Source organism: Leptodactylus fuscus, chromosome 1 (genome assembly GCF_031893055.1).
Source record: "Leptodactylus fuscus isolate aLepFus1 chromosome 1, aLepFus1.hap2, whole genome shotgun sequence".
Taxonomy (NCBI): domain Eukaryota; kingdom Metazoa; phylum Chordata; class Amphibia; order Anura; family Leptodactylidae; genus Leptodactylus; species Leptodactylus fuscus.
In genome coordinates, this window is record NC_134265.1 from 248,180,292 (window position 1) to 248,205,457 (window position 25,166).

General features: G+C 43.7%; 1 protein-coding gene across 1 annotated transcript in view; it reads left to right on the plus strand.

The window, feature by feature from the left end:
- Nucleotides 1-202: 202 nt before the first annotated feature.
- Nucleotides 203-25,166, plus strand: part of PDLIM5 (PDZ and LIM domain 5) — a 94,892-nt gene continuing 69,928 nt past the window's right edge. Inside the window, exons 1-2 of the mRNA XM_075285967.1 lie at nucleotides 203-348; nucleotides 14,020-14,168. Of these exons, the coding sequence (XP_075142068.1) occupies nucleotides 14,073-14,168 (96 nt within the window). The 5' untranslated portion in view covers nucleotides 203-348; nucleotides 14,020-14,072. The remainder of the gene's footprint in view (nucleotides 349-14,019; nucleotides 14,169-25,166) is intronic.

Sequence of the window (25,166 nt, forward strand, 5' to 3'; positions counted from 1 at the left end):
CACAGTACTTTGTAATACTTTGCTTGACGACTGATTGTGAATAAACGTTATTTTCAATCAAACAACGCAGTTATCTCCAGGGCGTCTGCAGGGGGCACTGAGCACCGTCTACCTAGCAGAGAGAGGCGCTGCCTGCCCAGGTTCCCCAGCCTCCCTTGTCAGCTTTGTGCCGTCCTCTTTCCCTGGGAGGGGCAAGTGGACAGTCCCCGTGTGAGGTAGCGAGAGAGAGGAAGAGAACACCCAGGAGAGCTGCACACATATAAAATACAGGAGGAAGTTGTAGTCAGGAGAGCTCGCCAGTCCCGGAGTCCTGATCGGTGCTGCCCACCCCCGGCACTCCTTTCACAGGTGGGTGCTATCAGGTGCCTGGGTCTGCCCACGAGAGCTGCTTACTATACCGGCACAGGGTTAGGTTGGCTGGGGGAGGTTTCCATTAGTGGGTATCTGTACCTGGGAGCTGATGAGGGATGTGCAGCGGGGGATTCTGGGTATGGGGCAGAGGTCTGCACCCTGCCTGTCCGGACAGGAGCTGCACATTATTACTCGGAAACTTCTCCTCCCTTGTAGAAGATTAGCAGTAATAGCGCCCAGCCTGCAGCGTGAGCTGGCACATACAATTATAGCAGCTGACTGAACACACCTATATATATATATATATATATATATATATATATATACAGCGCTGCGGAATATGGAGGTGATATATTAGTACTGCAGAAGATGGTGGCTTTAGCATGTATAACTATAAATGTCAGGGCTCCAGTAGGGAATGTGTCAGGAGATGCCAAGATTATCAAGTAACATCCTGTTCATATGGCATGGAGCTTTTTGTTTATAGACTTGGCGGTGGATTATCAGGATTATTCATTTAGCTGTATATTATTTTTTAGTTTTATGTAGGATTTAGGTTTCTACACAAGTTGTGCAATGACGTGAGTAAGGCTATATTCACATTGCTGTATATAGGTTCTTCAATGGTTTCTGCCAGTGGTTTTATCACTTTGGTAGCAAGAAATGTGTGTTATTAAGCAGCGGATCCCAGTAAAGGTCAGTAGGATCCATTGGTCACTATTTGGATCTATTGTGCAATGAACAAGGCACCGTGTCATCACTTTGTTATAAGCAGAAACCATGACTCCAGTGTGAACTGAGCCTACGGCTGCAGGGTTATTGCTCTCTGGTATAAAAAGTCATAAAACAGTTGTAACTTTCTTAAATTTGTTTGCACCAATAATGTGACATTTTACATTTTTACACCTGTCTTCTGAGACGTAGGTAGGACTCTCTACCTGATACCCAATGTCATTCCAGTGTGTGAGTGGAGTAATGTCTCTGGGCAGAAGTGAAAGATTTGTAGGCGCAGCAAATGTATCAAACATCATGCAACATTTTATACATTTTTTGTATATTAAACCTGTGTAGACTCCAGGAAAAGTAAATTCCTTTCTGTGTGGGGGTGTTCTCTGTTAGGCTGGTGTCAGTATACTTTATAATATGATCCCTTAAAAAAACACTCTATAAAAGCCTTATATGCTAGGGAATACCGTATTGTACAGTTAAAGCGCTCAATGAGCCAGCTGCGAGTTGCAGAAATGCAGTAAAAATTATGCTATGAAAGTATTTTTTTTTTTTTGTTTGTTGTACTTTTCATGTTCCTCTCCCCAGTTTTGTGCAGATAAAATAAACTTGATGATGCAGAATGTGTGGATGAGATTGCAAAAAATCTCATTCAATTTGCCTGTATGCAAAATCCATATTTTCTTTTTGTGTGTCTGCTGCTTTTCTACAACAGTCCAGTGTTTCCCACTACGTTGCCTTAAACTACACAAGTCATGGGACCCTTGGGTGCATATTATGATTGGAGTAGTAGCGACAAGCGCTATATTCATTTCTTTGGGATTGATGTGAATTGCACGTCAGGGATACGTTCTATTGCTGGGAAAATGTCTTTAAGCCCCCTTACAAATGACCGTATGAGTGCTATCCAGGTTTTTACCAGATAGCACACTGACCCATTAATTTTTTACTCCCCCCCCCCCCTCTCCTATCAGTATGTCTTTTTAGTATAGGAGGAAACCCACACAAACACGGAGAGAACATTCAAGCTCCTTGCAGATGTTGTCCTTGGCAGGATTTGAACCCAGGACTCCAGTGCTATCCACTGAGCCACAATCTGCCTTTGACCCATTAACCTTTAAGAGCCTGTACACATGACCATGAATTACACAGTCATGTGTGCAGACAAACAGTCTGGGCCACAAAATATGGAACAGGTCCTATTCTTGTCTGGTTTTGCTGCCCTGCTTCCCTGGCTCCTATTCATGGAATGAAAAGGTCTGCGGAAGCATGGGCGGCACAAGGGTGAAATCCGTGCATCGCCTGTGCACCGCCCGTGCCGTGGTCATGTGCAACCGGCTTTAGGCTAAGGTGCCACATAGCAAGCTGCAGCCAAAAAGTGCTGCGGGAAAAACCATCGTGGAAATGAATTGTGGTTTTTTTTTCCGCATTGCTTTTCACAGAAAGTCCACTGAGTTTTAGTCTCTTTGGTATCCATACGGAAAACACCCGTATTTCTGTAGGTATAATTGAGATGCAGTGATTTACAAAAACTCGAGCAATTCTGATTTTTATTTTTTTTTAAATATACCACTAGGGTTTGTAACAATTTAAAGGGATTATTTATTTATTTTGCTCCCCCACAGTAATCAGTGAGGGTCTCACACATGTACTCCTCACTGATCAGTTGATCTGGCTTCCGTGTCAGAATCCACGCCAAATTCCTCCATGTGAATGGACCCTTAGGTCGGGGCCCCACTGGCCGGAAAAGCCGCAATAAAAATCGCAGTGTTTTACAGTGCTTGCTAAGTGGATGGGATTCATGCGAATCCTATGCCCACTTTGTAGAAAAAATCGCAGCGCGGACACACTGCGATTTCCAAAACCATTGCGGTTTTGAAAATCGCAGCATGTCAATTATATCTATGGAAACACCGGCGGCTTTCCTGTAGACATTAATTGTAACATAAAGTCCACGTAGGAAAACTCAGTGATCTTTCTGTTGAAAGCGCTGCTGGAAGAACCACAATGCATTCATGCCACAGTTCTTCCCGCAGCGCTTTAGCGCTGTGTTTCCGCCCAGTGGGGCCTTAGCCTTACGCTAGGTTCACACCTGCGTTCTGGTCTCCGTTCGATGGTTTCCGTCTTCTGCATGCCAGAAGACGGAAACCATAGACCGGGTCCGGCTGTGCACGGCGGTGAGCGTTTTAGGCTCTCCGCCGCGAAACCGGATTTTTTTTATCCGGACACAGAGTACTGCATGTCCGACTCTGTGTCCAGATTATAAAACCCGGTTTCGCGGCGGAGAGCGCAAAACGCTCACTGCCGCGCACGGCCGGACAGCTTTCTCACCCATTCAAATGAATGGGTGAGACAGTCTCCTGCAGGTTTCCGTCTCCTGCCTCTGTTTTAGGCAGGAAACAGAAACCTCAAGTACGGAGACCGGGCGCAGATGTGAACGAGCCCTTAGAGGTGTATGGGACTAGAAGCAGCTCCACTCCTATTCAGGAAATAGAGACAGAACTGCAGCCCCATCAACTATATAGCGGTGGTGCTTTTTTATTATTACTTGAAAAGGGGTAGAGCTGAGTCCCATATTTCTCTATAGCTTCCAGAGCCCGGAGGCAATTTGATCAGCTGATAAGTTTGGGGTCAAGGTATCGAACCCCAACTGATCATACTGATGACCTGGATTGGTCATTAATATGAAGGGGGCCTGAAAACACCTTTAAGCCCCATTGTGTGTGTATCTCACATCGATAAGAGTTCCCTCATGGAGATATACATCCCATAGAACATTCTAATCTGTATAGTAGCACATGTATATCTGATATACTGTTTGTATGCATCCAGGGTCATATGCTGCTGAAAAACATGTTTCCATACTGGGCCACGCAACTAGTGTCAGGCAGTCTGGCTCTTATTCAATGACTTCCTGTCTAGCTAGCTGCATTATTTGTATGTATTTGTGCTTGCTGAGCTTTGACTGTAGGAGAGGAAGTAGCATACAGAATTCTTCTGTCATGTGATAAAGTAGCAGAAGGGAAATGTGTGTGTGCTCTTTAACTGGCACCAGTCTCAGTGGGCGATTGAATAGAGTCAAAAGGGCAGCTGACAAGACTGATGAAGTTTTCTTCCCTTCTGCCTCTGAAAACTTGAAGGAGCTGAAATATCAAAGAGTGCTGGTTACAGGTCACATAGAAACTTCAGGGCAGGTGAGAGCTTCACACATTTCAGCTAAGGAGCTTTAAGCTGCTTCCTTTTACTGGCCAGTGTAATTTTACTTAAAGGTTATTACAGTATTTGTGTTGTCAGTCATAGGCTAGGGTGTTCAAGGAAGGCAGGAAAGGAAATCAGACTGGTTACTCTGTGGAATTACTTATGGCATTGCTGTCAGTTGTAACTAAACCTGGCCATATATTAGGAACTACTGGTGGTATTTTTGTGAACAACCTGGAATTCACATTGTTCTGTGAAAGTGGATGTCTTCGACAACAACGCTGGAATTTAAAAAGGACTAGAGATGAGCGAACACAAAAATGTTCGAAGTTCGAAATCCGATTCGCACCCCATTATAGTCTATGGGGAACATATACTCGTTAAGGGGGAAACCCAAATCCGTCTCTGGAGGGTCACCAAGTCCACTATGACACCACAGGAAATGATACCAACACCTCTGGAATGACACAGGGACAGCAGGGGAAGCATGTCTGGGGGCATATAAGTCACTTTATTACATGGAAATCCCTGTCAGCTTGCGATTTTCGCAAGCTTTTTCCAATGGGAATGCATTGGCCAGCGCTGATTGGCCAGTTTACAGAATTCGGCCAATCAGCGCTGGCTCTGCCGGAGGAGGCGGAGTCTAAGATCGCTCCACACCAGTCTCCATTCAGGTCCGACCTTAGACTCCGCCTCCTCAGACAGAGCCAGCGTTGATTGGCCGAATTCTGTAAACTGGCCAATCAGCGCTGGCCAATGCATTCTATTGGCGTGATGAAGCAGAGCTGAATGTGTGTGCTGAGCTCAACTACGCCGGTGGTGTAGCCGGGAGTTCAGTGCACAGCCAGCTCTGCTATGCCGGAGATTGAACTCTCAACTACACTGGTGGTGTAGCCAAGAGTTCAGTGCACGGCCAGCTCTGCTATGCCGGAGATTGAGCAGAGTTGGCCGTGCGCTCCGGTGGTGTAGCAGAGCCGAGGGTGCAGAAGGGTTCAAGTGCACCCTCGGCTCTGATGTAGCAGAGCCGAGTGTGCACAAGGGTTAGAGCGCACACTCCGTCCGGAGATGTAGCCGTGCTGATGCTGTCAACACTGCTACATCTGATATCGGAACACAATGGAGACTGCTCCACAGCAGTCTCCATTGTGGTCCGATCTGAGATGTAGCAGTGTTGACAGCATCAGCATGGCTACATCTCCGGATGGAGTGTGCGCTTGAACCCTTGTGCACACTCGGCTCTGCTACATCAGAGCCGAGGGTGCACTTGAATCCTTCTGCACCCTCGGCGCTGCTACATCAGAGCCGAGGGTGCGCTTGAATCCTTCTGCACCCTCGGCTCTGCTACATCAGAGCCGAGGGTGCGCTTGAATCCTTCTGCACCCTCGGCGCTGCTACATCAGAGCCGAGGGTGCGCTTGAATCCTTCTGCACCCTCTGTTCTGCTACGTCAGAGCCGAGGGTGCGCTTGAATCCTTCTGCACCCTCGGCTCTGCTACATCAGAGCCGAGGGTGCGCTTGAATCCTTCTGCACCCTTGGCTCTGCTACATCAGGGCCGAGGGTGCGCTTGAATCCTTCTGCACCCTCGGCTCTGCTACACCACCGGAGCGCACGGCCAACTCTGCTCAATCTCTGGCATAGCAGAGCTGGCCGTGCACTGAACTCTTGGCTACACCACCGGCGTAGTTGAGCTCAGCACACACATTCAGCTCTGCTTCATCACACCAATAGAATGCATTGGCCAGCGCTGATTGGCCAGAGTACATAATTCGGCCAATCAGCGCTGGCTCTGCTGCAGGAGGCGGAGTCTAAGGTCGGACCAGAATGGAGACTGGTGTGGAGCGATCTTAGACTCCGCCTCCTCCAGCAGAGCCAGCACTGATTGGCCGAATTATGAACTCTGGCCAATCGGCGCTGGCCAATGCATTCCTATGGGAAAAAGTTTATCTTGCATAAAACACAATTACACACCCAATAGAGCCCCAAAAAGTTATTTTTAATAACATTCCCACATAAATAAAGGTTATCCCTAGCTATCCCTGCCTGTACAGCTATCCCTGTCCCATAGTCACAAAGTTCACAGTCTCCTATGACCCGAATCTGAAATCCACTATTCGTCTAAAATGGGGGTCACCTGATTTCGGCAGCCAATGACTTTTTTTCCGATTTTTTTTTTTTTTCAATGCCTCCGGTGTCGTAGTTCCTGTCCCACCTCCCCTGCGCTGTTATTGGTGCAAAAAAAGCGCCAGGGAAGGTGGGAGGGGAATCAAATTTTTTTGGAGTTTGCCACGTGATGTTCGAATCGAACACATTGAACAGCCTGATATCCGATCGAACATGTGTTCGATAGAACACTGTTCGCTCATCTCTAAAAAAGGACCTTTTACCACCTCAACCAAGTTTCAGCTCTTTGTATCGTTTAATAGGTGTAGCTTCACTGATTCTGCACAGTTGGAATTTTTTCTTTATCCCCCTCCGTTCCCAAGCAATCTTTGCTGTTGGTTTTGGTGCCTGATACTCTGTTTAGGTTCTGTACTGTAAGGTGGGTGGTGTCAAGTAGGAGTATGCAATGGGTGTGATTCTGAGATCTGATCACCTTTAACTGAATTGTGCTCCCTTTCCTGCCTGATGCTGACCATCTGACTGCAGAGAACCTAAGTAGTATATAGGGCACCAAAATTAACTGCACCAATTGCTCGGAAGTGGAAGGGACCAAAGGCAAAATTCCAGCTGCACTGAAAACGGTGGATAATGTTTGATCAAGACTGGTAGCCACAAGTGTCTATCATCCACTGTACACATTTTCGTCATGCTGTAAGTGCTATGTTTGTTTCAAATTTTTACTGGTTTCTAGTGCTTTGGAACTTTTTAATAATTTTTTTTCATTAAAGCGATGTTTTAACTGAAGATCACTAGTACTGTGGATGCTGGTTGACCCTCTTTTTGTCTTCGAATTGTGTTTGACCTATACCGGGAGGTTAGGGAGTCTTTCCGAGCACCAGTACCAAATTAAGGTTTTCCACACTATATCCATAAATATCATTGCAGGCTATGGAACAAGTTTGCTTCTAAACCGGTAGCCACAAGTGCCTTTGTCAGGCTAAGTAAACATCTGCATTCAGGGATTCCATCCTCCATTCTATTAAAAAAATATAGAGAATTGCAAGGAGTTTTCTCTCTGCGTTTTTGGGCGTAAACCTGCTGGACCCCATTTTGGTCTATGGTTTCCACAGGTAACCGCTTTTTAAGCTTATTGGGTTTCCATTTTTCAGGCTCCCCAGTGGACCCAAAGAATGGAAACCCTAATACAGATGTCATCCTAGCATAAGCTGCTTTCTCTTCTGTAAGGGTAATTTCATACGGGTTTTTATGGTCAGGATTTTGAGGCCGTATCCGCCTCAAAATCCTGACCACAAAGACGGCTCCCATTGAAATGAGTGGGAGCCGGTCAGTTCTATTTCCCAGGAGCCATTTGTTCCAGCTCCCAGAAAAAGAAGCAAGATGCTCATTCTTTCAGACGGATTCGCCTCGCGACATCTGCCTGAAGACACTCTCTCTCAACTAGGCCCATTCATTTGGGCCTAATCCGGGGCGGACTGCGCGACTGGATGCCGATAAACTGCGTTCCGAAACAAAAAAACCCCGTGTGAACTTACCCTAAGACTGTCAGGAATTCTTTAACAGTTCCGTAGATGTGAACAGGTTTCATTAATGTGCGCAGGCAGGGATAAGACCTCACCTGAGTTTTACTCCAGGGCTCTCTGCCCTATACATGGGCACTTAGTAATACACAGATATGTGTATGGGTCAGTAGAATGTAATGTACCAGCCATTAAAACATGGCTAGCACAGTAGCCTTAGTTTCTCCAATACCGTCGTTTGGAATAGAGTGTTGTCTACACCAGTCCTATAAAGATCACCAGCCCTCAGTGTACTACTCTTCATTTTGTGATGTCACACAGTTGACAAGCCTTGTCTGCTGTTCTTCATGCACAGTGTTGTTTTGCACTTATACAGCCTTCATATACTTTATGCACTGACTGTTCAGTAAAATGTATATGATAATGCATGCTGAATGTGGCTGCGAAGGGCAGATCCTGGGGGTGTTTGGTTTCATAATCACAAGGCATGGAATTGCTCAGGATGAATTATTGTCAAGTCTGCTTAATACCATAGGTAATACACATACATTGGTCTCACTTGTATTTTCCTGAAACTGTCTGATCTGCACAAACCTTTAAAGAGGACCTTTCATGATTTGGGCACAGGCAGTTCCATATACTGCTGGAAAGCTGACAGTGCGCTGAATTCAGCGCGCTGTTGGCTTTCCCGATCTGTGTCCAGGGTAAAGAGCTAGCTTTCCTGGTACCGTAGCTCTTTACAGTCAGAAGGGCGTTTCTGACAGTCTGTCAGGTATGTCCTTCTGTACAAGCAGCGCCAATAGCTCTGTACGGTGTAGCGGGGAGGAACGCCCCCTGCCTCTGCTCACAGCACTCGTCCATAGACGAGTATTATCAGGAAAAACAAAAAATATCTTTGTTAATCCCAAGCAAAAGATAACAATGACTGCTATAGGAGGAAGGATCTTGGATCACATACTTGAATGGGAGAAGATCACATCCAATCCCTGGATTCTAAACCCCATTCGCGATCTCTACAAATTAGAATTCTAGATCCATCTTACAGCGAGAACTTTTTCAGAATATTCAGCTATGTCTTCATTTGCAGGCTTATTCCAGTTCCATAAGAATAACGGCCCAGAGTTCCTTCAAGTGTTTTCTTGGTTTAAAAAAAAAAAAAAAAAAAATCCTTTCATACCATCACAAACCTGAAACTTCTGAACAAGTTCGTATCATTACCTCAAGATGGAGTCTGTTCAATCAACAGTACCTCTGGAAAGGAGAGAAAGGAAAGATTCTCTTATGGTCACAATAGACTACGAAGATGCACATTATCACATTCCAAAACTCCCAACATGAAAAGTTTCTAATTTTTGCTGTAGATCAAGATATCCTTCATCTTCAATTCTCTTCCCTCGCGTTTAGAATCTGTTCGGCATCACAGATTTTCACAAAAGTCATGGCCAAGGTTATATCTATTTTTTAGAAATCAAACATCAATATTGTTGGTTACTTAGACATATAATGTATTCATTAAAAAAAAAAATAGATCAAGAAAATATCCTGTTTTTAGAAGAAGGTGCAAGTTTCGCTGTGGGAAGCATTGTTTATCCTTGGATCTAGGACAGCTAGGATATATTCAACTATATCCAAGCTGTTCTGTGATGTCAGTCCATCTGCAGTCACTAATTTTGTTGTCATGGAACAAGAGCTCTGTAATCTTAGAGAAGACCACAGGTGAAAGCTTCCTTGAATTGGTGGATAACACAAAGAAGCCTAGAGAAAGGGGTTCATTGGAACCAGAGTCCTTCTCTCCCTCTGTCAGAAAGAAGGCTGGGGAGGGGGGCCTTGTCAACCACATTCAATTACAGGGAGTTTGGCCTCAGGAAGTGATGCAGGCATTTTCAGGTTTCTGAGAATTGAAGGATGTGTGGGAAGGCCTAAAAGCAATAGAATCTTTAATCAAGGGTTCACATGTTTGTCTCTATTCGGGCACCATTACTATAGTTTCCTATATTGGACACACAGGAAGTAAAAATTTCAAAAAAACTCCAGCACTTGGCCCAGGAAATATTTTTCTGGGCAGAGAAAAAGAAGCTGGTTTGGTCTTATCAACAGTCTCTGGGTTGAAGGTCCTCTCAAGCTCCTTATCCAGAAAAATTCCATCTAGCAACCTGGCTTCTGAAGAAAAGATATCAAAAGCAAGTCTGAAAAGTCTTTCCTTCCTGGTGTGGGGATATCTTTCCAGATCATTTTCATCCCAGCATTGGGAGAAGCTTGTATTTCCTTTATGCTGGGTTAGATTAGGGGCTGAGGGTCAGTACTTTGAAAGTACAAGTTTCAGCATTTTTCATACTGATGGCTAGAGATGAACGAACAGTAAAATGTTAGATATTCGTGTCGAGTAGCCCCTCAATATTCAACTACTCAAATCGAATATCGAATCCCATTATAGTCTATGGGGGGAAAATGCTCATTTCAGGGGTAGGCAACGTTCGATCAAATTATACTTACCAAGTCCACGAGTGAGGGTCGGGCTGGATCCTCCGAGAAGTCTTCTCCTTGCAGCGTCCCCGCGGCGTCTTCCGGCTCTTCATTCACTCTGCCAGGCATCGGGCCTGGGCAGAGCCGACTGTGCATGTCCGCCCTACTGTATAGCATTCGGCCAATCAATGCTGGTTCTGCATCGAACTTTTCCATTCGAATAGCGAGTGGTACTCGATCGAGTACAAGTATTTCGAATACCGTAGTATTCGGTCGAATACCTACTCGATCGAGTACTACTCGCTCATCTCTACTGATGGCCTATCCACAGGATATCTGATCTGTAGTAGTCTGACACCCGGACCCCATACAAATCAGCTGTTACAGCAGCCTCAGGGCTAAAGCAATGGATGGGGCTGCAAGTAGGAGTGGACTGCACCAGGAGGCTGCAGGAACAGTTAATTTGGGTCTGGGTGCATAGGTCATCAGTGTGAAACCTATATTTAAGACAAGAAATGACTTTTAAGAGGCTCTGACCTCTTAATTCTGGAGCCTTTCGGGAGATAGTGTGTCAGAGCTACAACTCATGCCAGGGTTCTGGCAAATAATATAGTAGATCTGTCAACAAAAACAACTCTGCATGCTACAAAAAACGCATCTTTTCCCATGCTTTCTATGCCCTGAAAACTGTTGTATAAAGCATGAAAAATCAGCCCCCTTGTGTTTCTATTTCTCTCTAGTTTCAAGAACTCATCTTGTTAGTGAGTGGAATAATTTTGGCTTATATCCAGAGGTCAAAAACTGTCTAGACTCAATACTTCACTACAAAGAGTTTGGTGCCATTGTGTCCAGTGTAGACAATCCTTAGTGGACGGTAGCAATATAAATATTCCTTTATTAGAAAAAGGGGAGTGTTTTATTATTAAGGTTTCTAATTGATGACCTATCCCTAGAAAAGATCATCAAATGAACATTAGCAGGGATTTGACATCTGGGATCGCTGCTGATCAGCGGTTTTAGTGAATGCTGCAGGCTCTTAAAAGAAAACCAAGAATAGCGCCTTTCCCTGTATATTGGCGTTGCACCTTAAGCCATTCATTTAAAAGGTACTGAGCTGCATACAGACCATGTGACAGATAAAGATACCATTACATGGTCTGTGAAGCAAAATTGGTGCTTAGGGAGCAATACTACTTCTTCAAGCAGCTGATTAATGGGGGTCCTGGGTGTCGGACGGCCACAGATCACAGGACTCTGTATCTGATGATCTGTATTAGGGCCATAACTTGAGTAGCAACTCTCTCCATGGGTGCCCATGTTAAAGGAGAAAAAAAAAAATAAATAAATAAAATGCAGTTCAGGTTTTTAAACTGATTCTTAAACATGGGCTACTATGGGACTCTCCCGCTAATTGGGGATTTCTACAGAACGTGTGAAGAAGCCAGTATCCCTTGGAACATAACTTTTATTACCAAAGTTAAAAAAGACATAAGATAACCACGTGTAAAGAAAACTTAATACAAGAGAGTGTAGGGTATGTATATTAATGATAATACATTGTTTTAAAAAGTTGCAAAAATTGTCCCAATCTCACTTCAACCAGGGCGTGTAATAGAAAGTGGAAATGATTGACTTTATATATGTTCCAAATTTATCAAACCTTTATAAATTTGGTGCAAATTACATCAATACAGATTCCAGCAAAACTGACTGATTAAATAAATAAAATTCCCCTTCATAATACAAATCCCTGAATGTGGTAAAATAATGGCAATCCATTATCTAGATAGGACAATGACCTTGCGTTCTGACACGTTGCAATAACATTAAACCCTGTACTAGAGTCTATCTTCTCTTCCTCCACATCTATATTTAACCATCCCTTGGTTCCCAAATATTTTGTCTTTATTTAGGTGTTCACTTAACATTTGTATTAATGGCACTTGAGATTATTTTTGAGTACCTTCATTTTGTTGGCAGTACATCTTCTGCTCTTGGGCCAGTACCCTTTGCAGTTATAGTGTATGTATTTTTTTCCATTGGTCATCCTCTGATACTGGCTATAAACTTATTAATAGGATTCATGGTGGTTTATTATGACATGAATTATAGAGCTTGGAACGTACCACAGCTAATTGGGTAATGATGTTTGTTTGGAAGTCAATAAAAATGTAACAAAATGCTGTAATTCATTGTCTTGTAAAGCCTGCTTTGGAACACAATCCTCCAGCTACTGTTTTGTTTGAGGGAACCCAGCAGCTGCGGTATAAAGAGCAATGGTCGCAGCGGCTTGTAGACTATCTCCTCCAGCTTTCCTCCTGGAGCAGTGCAGAGCTGGGGGCTTGCAGGGGACCTTATTGTGGTGGTAGTCCCCTGGGAATGTGTTGACAGTCTGCAGCTTTCCTGAGTATTTACACAGAATAAAATAGCCCTATTTTCTCTCAAGGCAAGATGAACTTTCCCCTGAATTTTGTGACTCCACATTGGCTTACTTATATACCCTAACACTTGCAAAAAGTATTGTTCTGCAATTCAGATGTTATAAAATATTTGGTAGTAAAACATCCAACTAAATCAATTGACTTATGGATACTAAAGCTAGTTATAGATGGGGGTGGGGGCTGGTGTGAACGTGAAGGAATAAACCACGCATGATGTAATAGTTGGCTTTAGAGTATTTCTTTGGGTGTACTAATCTGCCATACTTGTAGGCACAGCCAAAAAATGAAAATAGAAACAGGTTCTTAGCTGACTGAACTATTGCATTCTGTTCTCAGTTCCCAGCACCTGCTGTCTGCAGGTGGAAGCCAGAGGCATGATCCTATAGCTCGCCTCTACTGGGAACCACATCTGGCGGCGTGTCTGGTCACTGGCCAGCTGGACATACATCCTGAAAAGACAAATAGGCTTTTTCTGTAACTCCACATTTTCACTGCTACAGAAATAAGAATTACACACCACACTGAACTTCAGCACTATCTACATATATTCTTCTCTAAGTTGAATGTGCTGGACTACAGGTGCCATGTACTTAAATCTTATACTGCTTTTGATGCTAGCTAGGGTTTAATTCTGTTTTAATGACTAAAGTCTTGTTTCAGCTTTAAAGCAGTCTTTGATCTTGTATTGAAACTTGAACCAAACCCAAAGACCATAATGCAGACTATTAATCCTTACACTGCCAAAGTTGTGACATGAGTGGTTAATTTTGTAATCCACCACCACCTCCTTCCCACTTATCAATGGCCTTTAGCAGACTAAGGAAAAATGCTATGAAAACCTGTCAATAACACTGGGAAGAAATTTAGGACTGGTGTGACATGTCTTACATGAAAGGGATTTCCCACTCTTGACAATTCTCCTCTATGCACAGGGTAAGGTATAAAGACTATAAGCAATCACAAGAACTGGGGCCTGAAAAGTCCGCTGAGGGCTCCATGTTAATGGAACAGTGGTGCTCCTCCATGGCAGAAAATTGTACGTGGTATGAGCAAATACAGCATTCTTGTCAATGCAGAAACAACCTGTTTTGTGGCAAGCAAGCCTGGGGTTCCATATATTTATTCTCACTAGTTTGACTGCCAATATTACTTTTATTTTAATTGAAATTGTGGTCACATCCTTTTATATCTTTACTTTGCAGTTTTCAGATCATTTTGGACATTTGGATCTTCCGTTTCTAAACTTTTAAGCAATATGAGCAACTACAGTGTATCATTGGTAGGCCCAGCTCCATGGGGATTCAGACTTCAAGGTGGTAAAGACTTCAACATGCCGTTGACCATATCCCGGGTAAGCATATTTTATTGATTTGTATGCCAGGCTGTGCAGCCTGTGGGCCATACTACTGACTCAGGCTTTTGTATTGTTCCACAACCTGACTCTGACTCATTTACAAATGGTTAACACGATAGCTCCACCAATTCTTGAAAAAGTCTAGTGGTTGATTTGTTAATCCTAATTAAACAAGATTGTCTAGCAGATTTTAAAATGGTAACTTTTTTTTTTTTCCTGACTCTACAGCCCTGGTTATGTGTTTGGATGCTATGTGTGAATTAATGATTCTGACTCTTATCATTCTGATCCATGAAATGATGTCAGTACTACAACAGGGCAGAAATATTTTGACTGAGGCAGTAGAAGTACAACAATTTTATAAACGTGTAGATTCATATACTATTGCACACCCCACTGAAATGGCTTACAGCAAATTTAACAGCATTGTCATATACATAACAAATAACCCATATTTTATAATGCCATATCTACAGAAACTCTACCAGAAGTAGAGAACACATACAGCTCTTAAAGGGGCTCTATCACTGGGAAAAGTAATTTTTATCTAATCACATCCTTGCATAGGCTTTAGAAATGCTACTTCACACTTATCTTTAGTATTTTGATTGCCTCAGTGGTTTCTGAATAAGTCCGTTTTTATTCATATGCTAATGAGCCTCCAGCCAGCTCAGGAAGTTCCCAGCAGCCTCCTCTCTCCTATTATCTCCTATGTGTGTGAGGCAAACAGGAAGCTGAGTCATCATCATCATCATCATCATCATCAGTAGCCTGTGCATAGGAAGCAACAGGAGAGGTGTGCACGATCTATCCTGCACCAGTCTAATTAGCATATGAATAAAAACGGACTTATTCAGAAACCACTGAGGCAATCTACATACTAAAGGTAGGTATGGAATAGCCTTTCTGAAGGCTATGCAAGGATGTGATTAGTTAAAAATGACTTTTCCTAGTGATAGAGCCCCTTTAAGGTGCAATCACTACTAGAGAACATTAAAATAGAAGTTTATGGCATAATTGTTTGTGTTTTGTTTTTTGATTCCACAAACCTGAATGCAAACATCATAAGGGTGCATTCACACAGAGGAAAATGACACTGAATTTGGTATGGCATTTGCGTCAGATTCAGCACTGGAAAAAAAAAGCCTCCCATTGACTTCAATGGGTACCTTTTTCTGGGTCCGTAAGAAAGTTGTACAAATGCACTTTTTTCTCCAAATCAACCCTACTCAGAATTTTTTTTTTCAGCTTCCCAGTATATTATAAAGAATAATAAATGGTACCAATTATAAAGACAAATTGTCCTGCAAACATTAAGCCATTATATGGTTCTGGGAAAAGAAAACGTTAAAAAAAAAAGCTATTGTGTTTGGAAAGTAGGGAGTTCAAAACAAAAATGGGAAAAAATGCCACCAGTGGGTTAAAGGGTTTTTCCAGCCCCCAACTAGATGATTGTGATCTGTTGTGGTGGACCCAACACCTAGCTGCTATTCAAATAGTAGGAACACTGTAACATTTTGGTGTATGTATAATGTTTTGGTTAACATTTCTACTAATTTATATTGGTTTTATTATGTTTTAACACTTTTTGTGACATCCATATTTACAGCACATGTAAACAAACACAGGACAATGCCAGACACAATCTTTTTAAGTTACAATATCTTAAAAACATTCTTGTCTGACACAATACTACTAATGGGAAAAAAGAGCTTAGAATATTGAAAAAAGTACCCCTAAACAGTATAGTATTAATTCATTGATAAGAAATATAATTTCTACACATCTATCCAAAGGTTGAGTAATCCTGCTATTCAATGGAAGTTATACTGTATGTACTGTATCAAAAAGTTTTCTCTATCTTAAGGCGTTCGTGAAATGTTTTCCTTAATAAAAGTCATAGGTTTTGTTTGGTTTGTCATTATCTGGGTCCCAAGAGGGGTTTCATATCCAATTGCAGATATGGTAAGCGTAGGAAGCAGAGGAAATTAGTGGGAGTCCTGTAGTAACAGGAAGGAGAAGACTGAGCACTAAGAGATACAGTCAGAAGCAACATGGAAAGATCTGTCAGTGCTAGCTCATTTGTGTGACCATATCACCATCAGCAGTGTTCCATAGAATAGAATTAGAATTAAGTGCTGCTGTGTATTTTATTTATTGTATAAGGTTAGTGTGAATAATAATAATATATATGTATTGTTATTAATTTTTTTTTATTTTTTACGCAAAGTAATGTGATTGGGAGATACTGTATATGTCTAGGCCTTTGGCTAATCCTTCTATAATGCCGCCTGATAAAGCAACTGGAAATAATGAAAATTAATTTTACAGTGTACCTTTAATGTAGTGTACATTCGGTCCTTTATTAAGAATATAGAGTGATTATCAATAAATGAATTACATTTTTTTTAAAACCGGGGACAAATTGATCACTTCTTCATTGACAGCCTTGTACGGTCCATATTGTTTATTAGCTGTTTTTGTATAAGTAATTTATACTGCCTATGGGGCCGTTCACATGGAGTAAACCGCAAGCTGCTTGCGGCAAAATACATGTGTAAAAATCAGACTCCCATTGACTTCAATGCCATTTTTTACACGTGTATTTTTTTAACACTTGTATTTTGCCATAATCCGCTCGCGTTTACTCCGTGTGCACGGGCCCTATCAGTAAAAAGGCTTTGGCTTCTAGCCTTATTTAAGCACACAACTAACTAATTAACTACAGATAAAAATCCTCATTTGTTTCCTACTACAAAAAATTGAAATGGTATGTATGTGTGTGCGCACACATTTTATTTTTTTGGCACACCTTGTTTTGTTTTTGGAATAGAAAGAAGTAGGGTGTTGGCCTAATCTTAGTGTTGAGTTCCTGTCCAGACAGCCTTCAGCAGTGACATCTCAGCAGAGGGCAGTTACTTTATGAAGAAATCTTACTTTGTCTTGTCGGAAGCTGCCGATTGAAAATTTCAAAGCTGCAAGAAACGATCAGGAAGCAAGTACTTCATGTCCATGGGCTACAAAAAGACATTGTCATGAATTCTGCTCAAATATGGTACATGTGGGTTCAACAGAAGGGAAATGTTTAAGTGTTTTCCATTTCTTTTCAATCCTCTCCTGACTTTGGTTGGGGCCTTAGCTTCATGATGTTTTGACACTGCAGTGTATTGGTCATTGTTTTACTATAGGGACAATCTCTTTTAAGTTCCGATATTGTACACATTCCTGTTAGGGCGCTTTTAAACTAGTGTCAGTGTCCGACAGCTAGTGTCCATTGCTGATGTCCGTGCAAGATTTTAGCATCGGAATACTAGATGTGTCCGTTACAGTTTGCATTATTTTTAATGGGACATCACGTAGTGTCCGTGGGTGTCCTTAAGTGTCCGTTTACAAAGATGTTCAATTTTTCAAGTGGACAGCTAAATCCTACATGTAAAAAAGTATCCCAGACAGTATAGTATTAATTCATTGCTAGAATGAACTTGTATACATCTAACCAACGGTTGAGTAATCCTGATATTCAATGTTTTTTTTTTTGTTTTTTTTTATGCCTAATCAAGTTGTATGTTACACATTCTTACTGTATATGAAGACAGTTTGGTCCCAACTGGCTAATCTTAAAGGGAATGTGTCATCAGCAATGACATATTTAAAGGGGGGGCCCCCATGTGGTGTAAATGCAGCGTTTTACAGTCCCTACAAAGTGGATGGGATTCTAGTGAATCCTTTCCACTCCACACATTGCAGAAAAATATGCGCAGTGGAAATGCTGTGATTTCCAAAACATTTGTGTTTTTGGAAATTGCTGCATGTCAATAATACCTATGGAAATGCTGGCGGTTTCCCTAGAGCTATAATAGAAGCAAAAAATCTGCCAAGGAAACCTCTGTGAGGCTTGGGCCCCACGTAGTGGACTGCAGCAAAAAAGCGCAGTGGGAAAAAACACAGCAGAGTTTTCTAGGCATTTGCTCTGACCTACACAGAGTTCATTGTGTAGAAGAGAGTAGATGAGCTGTGGATTCTGTGTCCTATCTGTATATACATGATCGCTGTGATTATCAGTATACTGATAAAGGAGAGGACACTGCAAAGAAATATTCTAAAGAAAACAGGTCTCAAGGTACTATATGGGCTAGTGGACAAAATCAGAACTGTAAAGGTTTCCAGGTTATTACTGATAAAACTCCTAAAGAGGACCTTTCATGTCCTCATGAAATTACGGTTTAATATACCGCTAGAAAGCCGACAGTGCATTGAATTCATGCTTTCCCAGTGGTGGAGATATCAGTACCATTAGTTTCAGCACCAATATCTCCCCACTGTTAGAAGGGTGTGCTTCATAGCTGAGTCATCACGGGGCTGTGAGGAATGTCCTCTCAATTGTACTCTAAGGGTGCATGCACACTACGTAACGCCGGGCGTGTATGAGAGCCGTACATGCCGGCATTACGGCAGACTGCCGAACACTTCCCATTCACTTCAATGGGAGCGCTCGTAACAGCGGCGTTTACGAGCGCTCCCATTGAAGTGAATGGGAAGTGTTCGGCAGCCCTGCTGTAACGCCGGCGTGTACGGCTCTCATACACGCCCGGCGTTACGTAGTGTGCATGCACCCTAACATAGCATTGCACTGTCACAGGGGGTGATCCTTACTACCCAGCGAAGATGTTGAGCTGTGAGGAACACCCCTCCCCCCATCCTTAGTACAAGTCTATGCACAAGGACTTTCATCGGCATTCTGCCGTGGCATCCCACTCCTGATTAGTCCCGGATGAATGGGTCCCCAAGATCAGGCAGAATTTCCCCCCCCCCAATGCATCCTGTTGTAATCTCTGCCACCCATTGGAAACAAAAGGGAGGCGGATTTAGGAAGAATTTGCTCCGGATTCAGGGGGCAGATTCCGTCCCCAAATCCTTGGCAATTTCCTCTGTGTAAACTGACCCTTACGTGGAATCTGTATGAATAAGACATGTAGTGCTCTCTATGAACCGGACCTGCAATATGAACCAATTTTAACCTGGTTTGTATTTGGTCATTTTTGAGTTATAGACCTGCTCGGTTTATCCAGTTTTAATAGCACAAAACTCCCTAAAGCGAACCAATCCTTTAGTTGTACAGACTGCATCTGTATGCTGATATGGTGCTTTCTTTGTACAGTTGCCTATGGTATTTGGCTTATACATCTGAGAGTCTTGAATAAAAGATATTTGTGTAACATCTGCAGCATTTCAGCTTGTAAAACAGTAGCCTCCTCTTACTGACTGTCAGGATACGGAGTCGCCGCGGTCTCCTTGCTGCGCGGTGTCTCCCTGAGAGACGTGTTAGGAGTTCTATTGGGTATGCTTGGGTCATTAAGGGTTAATCTTTTCCTTGCTTTCAGTCTCCATGTCATTAGCCATCAGGTGTGTTCTCTGCTGCTATTTAAACCCCACCCAGGCATGGATCCTTGCCAGCCATTCACTTGGGTTTCCTGGTCCCCCTGCTCAGTCTGATTCCCTGTCTGTTTGTATGCCATATGTCTCTTGGTTTTTAGACCCGGCTTGTATTTTTGACTCTCCCTTGTCTTTTGATTCGGTACCTTTATTATATCTCCTGGCTCGACCTCTTGCTCGTCTGACCTCGCCTTCTCTTCTGTGTCTTGCTGGGACTTGTGGTCCTCCCTGGTTCCATGCTGTTTAGTCTTTTGTTTTGCATTGTATTTACACTGTGCTTTCTGTTTAGGTGTGACCCCGTGACTCCAGTCCCTAGGACTTTCAGGGCCTCCTCTTCCCTAATCCTAGCCGCCGGGATAGAAGCATAAGGAGTCGTGGTAGGCGCACTTCAATTAGGAAGTGCATGGGTCTGCCTCATCTCAGATATTACAGCATAGTTATAGCTGCAGGGCCTACGACCCCTTTTGTCATTAGTTGCACAGTGTTGCTTTCCCAGCTGGGTCACTTTGCACTGCCTGACCCTGACTCCAATCCTTACACTGACACTATGAAAGATTCTGCAGAGATTTATCTGCCAAAGCTTCAGAGTACGGCTGTAGGTTTTGTACCTTATTGTTTAGTGCAACAAAGATGTATATCAAGGTCTATGGTGGTAAGCCTGCTTCATACTTTTAGAATGTCACTTTTTATTATTGTAAAGAATGACAATGGCTTTCAGCAGCACTACTATGTTTTAATACATCCCACACAACTGTTGACAGGTGCAGGCAATATTCTGTACTTCCAGTCTTACAGATGTTTGGGGAGGAAGTCACATTGTATCCCCTTTTGACAGGTTGGTACTTCCTGCTATCACTAGAGACCCTGAGGACAGTGGTGAATGTAGTCTCTCTGCTGCCGTCCGGGGAGGGGGGGGGGGAGGGGTGATGTTCATCTTTTGATCATCAGCCAAAGACAGCAGGGGGGAGGGGGGGACGACATTACAATAAATACAATGCAGTAATACTCACAGGAGACGTCACCCCACATTTCCAGTCTCTTCCCTTTGGACCGCCATGACCACTTCTTTCAGCTGTGACTTGACTCTGTAAAGTTTGAAACATAGACATCTTTGACTCCTCAATTCTCCATGCACCCAACCCCTATATACATATATATACACATAGGCCCCTGCAGCCTATATTATGCCCCACAGTGGCACAATAGAGGTTGCAGGGGGGCTGCTGTGGGGCATAATAGAGGTTACAGGGGCCACAGTGGAACCTTCAAGCTCTATTATGCCCCACAGTTGCACACCCATGAACTATTATTATACTCAGGGGTCTTTTCAGACCCTCGAGTATAATAATCGGAGCCCCAGGGGAGATGAGGGAACATAATAAACACTGTTACTCACCTCTCCGGGACCTGATGTTAAAGAGGTCCTTTCATGGGTTTGGGCAAAGGCAGTTCTATATACTGCTGGAAAGCTGACAGTGCGCTGAATTCAGCGCACTGTCGGCTTTCCCGATCTGTGCCCCGGGTGAAGAACTATTGGTGCCGGTACCGTAACTCTTCACAGAAGGGCGTTCCTGACAGTCTGTCAGGAACGTCCTTCTACCCAGCAGCGCCTATCGTGCTGTGCTGTGTGAGCCCCCTCCCTCTGCTCACAGTACTCGTCCATAGAAGAGCACTATCAGGAGGGGAGGGAGCGTTCCTCCCCGCTCACACAGTACAGCGATATAGGCGCTGCTGGGAAGAAGGACATTCCTGACAGACTGAAAAAAAACCACAAACAGCACCGCGCCGTACCTAGCGCATTATCCTTTATACCAAAATTATTTAGATACAAGGACAAGTTGGAAAATCACCTTGTGATAAAATGTTGTATGCCAAACAAATACCACCTCTAAGAGGGTCCTTATAAGCAGCAATGAATCACCAAAGCAGTAGATAAGTAAAAGACCAATCATCCATACATCCAATAGATGAAAAAATAAATGGATCCGCGCTTACCCTCAAAATGAAATTTATTCAGTCCATCAAAATGAAACCATATACACAACGCGTTTCGGAGTTATATCAGCTCCTTCTTCAGGTGTCCGTTTTGGTCAGTTGAGACCAAAACGGACACCTGAAGGAGCTGATATAGCTCCGAAACGCGTTGTGTATATGGTTTCATTTTGATGGACTGAATAAATTTCATTTTGAGGGTAAGCGCGGATCCATTTATTTTTTCATCTATTGGATGTATGGATGATTGGTCTTTTACTTATTCCTGACAGACTGTCAGCAACGCCCTTCTGACTGTGAAGAGCTACGGTACCGGCACCAATAGCTCTTCACCCGGGGCACAGATCGGGAAAGCCGACAGTGCACTGAATTCAGCAGCATATAGAACTGCCTGTGCCCCAAACCATGAAAGGTCCTCTTTAATGCTAGCAGGCTTCGGGCCTATATGGTAATGCCCAGACGTCACGTGGTCTGGAATATTACCATATAGGCCCAAAGCCTGCCCTAGCAGTACCATATAGGCCCGAAGCCTGCCCTAGCAGTACCATACAGGCCAAAGCCTGTGTTAGCAGTAACAGGCTATTACTGCTAGCACAGGCTTCGGGCCTATATGGTACTGCTAGGGCAGGCTTCGGACCTATATGGTACTGCTAGGGCAGGCTTTGGGCCTATATGGTAATATCCCAGACCACGTGACGTCTGGGCATCACCATATGGGCCCGAAGCCTGCTAGGAGTAACATCGGATCCCGGAGAGGTAAGTAACATTGTTTATTATGTTCCCTCACCTCCCCTGGGGCTCCGATTATTATACTCAGAGGTCTGAAAAGACCCCCGGGTATAATAATGGCGGTAGTGGGATCGCGGCCTGCCCGGGCCTACTCACTGTCGGCCTCCGCGGCCTATAGTACAAGGGGAAGCGGGGGCGGCATTGAGCAGGTCTGGGGAGGTAGGTAAATTATTATTATAAAACAAAAAAAGAAGTTTTATACTTACCGATCTTGTTGTTGCTACCGCCGCCTCCGCGATCTTCTTCCTTCTCCTGCAGGCTGACGTCTGCGTAGGCGGCATCACTAGGCCGCCTACGCACGCTGATACGTACTCAGATGTCTAGGTATCAGCGAGCGTCATCACGTGATGACGCCGCCCACGCTGATACCTAGACGTCTGAGGACGTATCAGTGTGCGTAGGCGGCCTAGTGACGCCGCCTACGCAGACGTCTAAACCAGCGCAGAGAGAAGCAGCTCTCCTGCGCTGGTTCAAAGTAAAAAAAAAAAAAAAAAAAAAAAAAAAGTCGCCCGTGCGCCACCCCCCTCCCGTGTGCCGCCCGAAGCGGCCGCCTCACATCGCCTCATTAGAGGTGCGGCGCTGCCTGAGGAGTAAGTCATTGGGTCATAATGTCTGATATTTACATTCTCTTTATATTACACCACCATGGGACTGCTCAAGAGAAGTTGAGTACAGCACTCCACTTTCTCCAGAAGTCTTTCCAGAGCCAAAGCTACCACATTATCTACCTTGTGTTCAAATATGAGGTGGAGAGTTAATCCAACACAATATAAACTTCCAGCATTAAGACCTATAGATATGATCCACCTACCTTCCTAAGGCCGGGCCCCTCGTTCTGAAAACGCCACTTCCGCGTGTTACAGTACCTGCAAAGTGGATGGGATTCTGGCTAATCTGATCCACACATCGCAGAAAATATCAGCAGTGGAAATGCTGTGGTTTTATAAAAGCTTACATTTTTGCAAATTGCAGCATATCAATTATACTAACGGAGATGCTGTTGTTTTCTGTATAGGTATAATAGAGGTCGAAAGTCTGCAGAAGAAAACTCTGCGGACTTTCTGTGGGGGAAAAAAAAATTGTAATGCGTTTCCATCGCTGTCTTTTCCAGAAAATTTTCTGCTGCAGTTCTTTTTTTTTTTTTTTTTTTTTTTTCCTTCCCAAGCTAAAAACGTTGTTGACCTATTCGAAGTAGAGGTAATCAACACTGAATTGGTGGGAGTATTGACACCCCAAATCCTCACTGATCAGCTGTTCTTAGTAGTTCATATACAGAAAGTGGAGCTGGAAGCAGACAGCTCTGTTCTGTGTAGTGGCCAAACTAGGTATTGCATATCAGGTCTCATTAACTTGATTGGAACCAAAAGCGGCAGTGACTCTGCTCAGCCACTATACAAAGAACAGAGTTGTCTGCTTCTTCCTCCTTCTGAGGAAGCTATTTATGGGAATGCAGCAAAATAGTATGTATGGTATTAACAAGATTTTATTACTCATCCTTTTTGCATCGACGATATGCAGTCATATTCTATCTATCTATCTATCTATCTATCTATCTATCTATCTATCTATCTATCTATCTATCTATCTATCTTATCCTATTAATATTATAAAGGTGAATGTTTGCTGCCTACACACATTGCAGAGGCTAAGGAGGAGGCTGCTGCACCCCACTCAACACATACAGCGCAGGTCAAGGGAGGGGGTGCCCGGGGGGGGGGGGGTTAGGGGGTGTCCCCCCGGTCTCCCCAGCTTCAGTCCCCCCCCCCTACATCGGCCCCCTGTGTAGTACGACTCACCTTTATCTTTGTCCTCCGCTGCTGTGTGTGCTGGCTGAGTGCACACAGGTCTCGGCCTGCTGCTGCCTGTGTCCTATATGAAGCACAGAGAGCTCCAGCGTCAGGTTGCTATGAAGCTGGGGGCAGAGAAGGGGGGACATGAGACTGGGGGGGGGGAAGAAACTGGGGGAAGAGATGGGGGTGAAAGAAACTGGGGGCAGATGAAGTGAACTGGGGGCAGAGAAGGGGAGACATGAAGCTGGCGGCAGAGATGGAGGGAGAAGAAACTGAGAGCAGAGATGGGGGGGGGGACAAGAAACTGGGGCAGAGATGGGGGGGGGGGGACGACGACAAGATAATGGGGCCAGAGATGGGGGGGGGGACATAAGACTGGGGGGCAGATATGGGGGGGGGGGGGGGAAGAAACTGGGAGCAGAGATGGAGGGGACATGAAGCTGGAGGCACAGATGGGGGGGGGACACAAGATACTGGGGGCAGAGATGGGGGGGGGGGACAAGATACTGGGGGCACAGATAGGGGAACAAGAAATTTAAGCGGCTCGAAGTCGCAGGTAACTGCTAGTGTGTGTGTGTGTGTGTGTGTATGTATGTGTGTGTGTGTGTGTGTGTATATATATATATATATGTGTATATATATATATATATATATATATATATATATATATATATCTCAAAATTGCTATACTCTTAGAGATTTGGGGAAAAAACAAAACAAAAAACACAGCAGAGGGATGGAACATGTTTACGGTCTCTGTCATGGTCCCACCATAGACTTGCATTGGCCTAACTTCACAAAATCTGACAAAACGTAGGGTATTGTTAATAATAATAATAATAATTAATAATATTACTTTTTTTTAAAATCTCCAATGGCTTTTCGCCTATGGGAATAAATGTTCCTTTGAATTGAATTCATTCACATGATCCAGAAACTGAATAATCTTTGAAATCCAGATGTGTGACTAAGGATTGAATGTGTGCAGTGG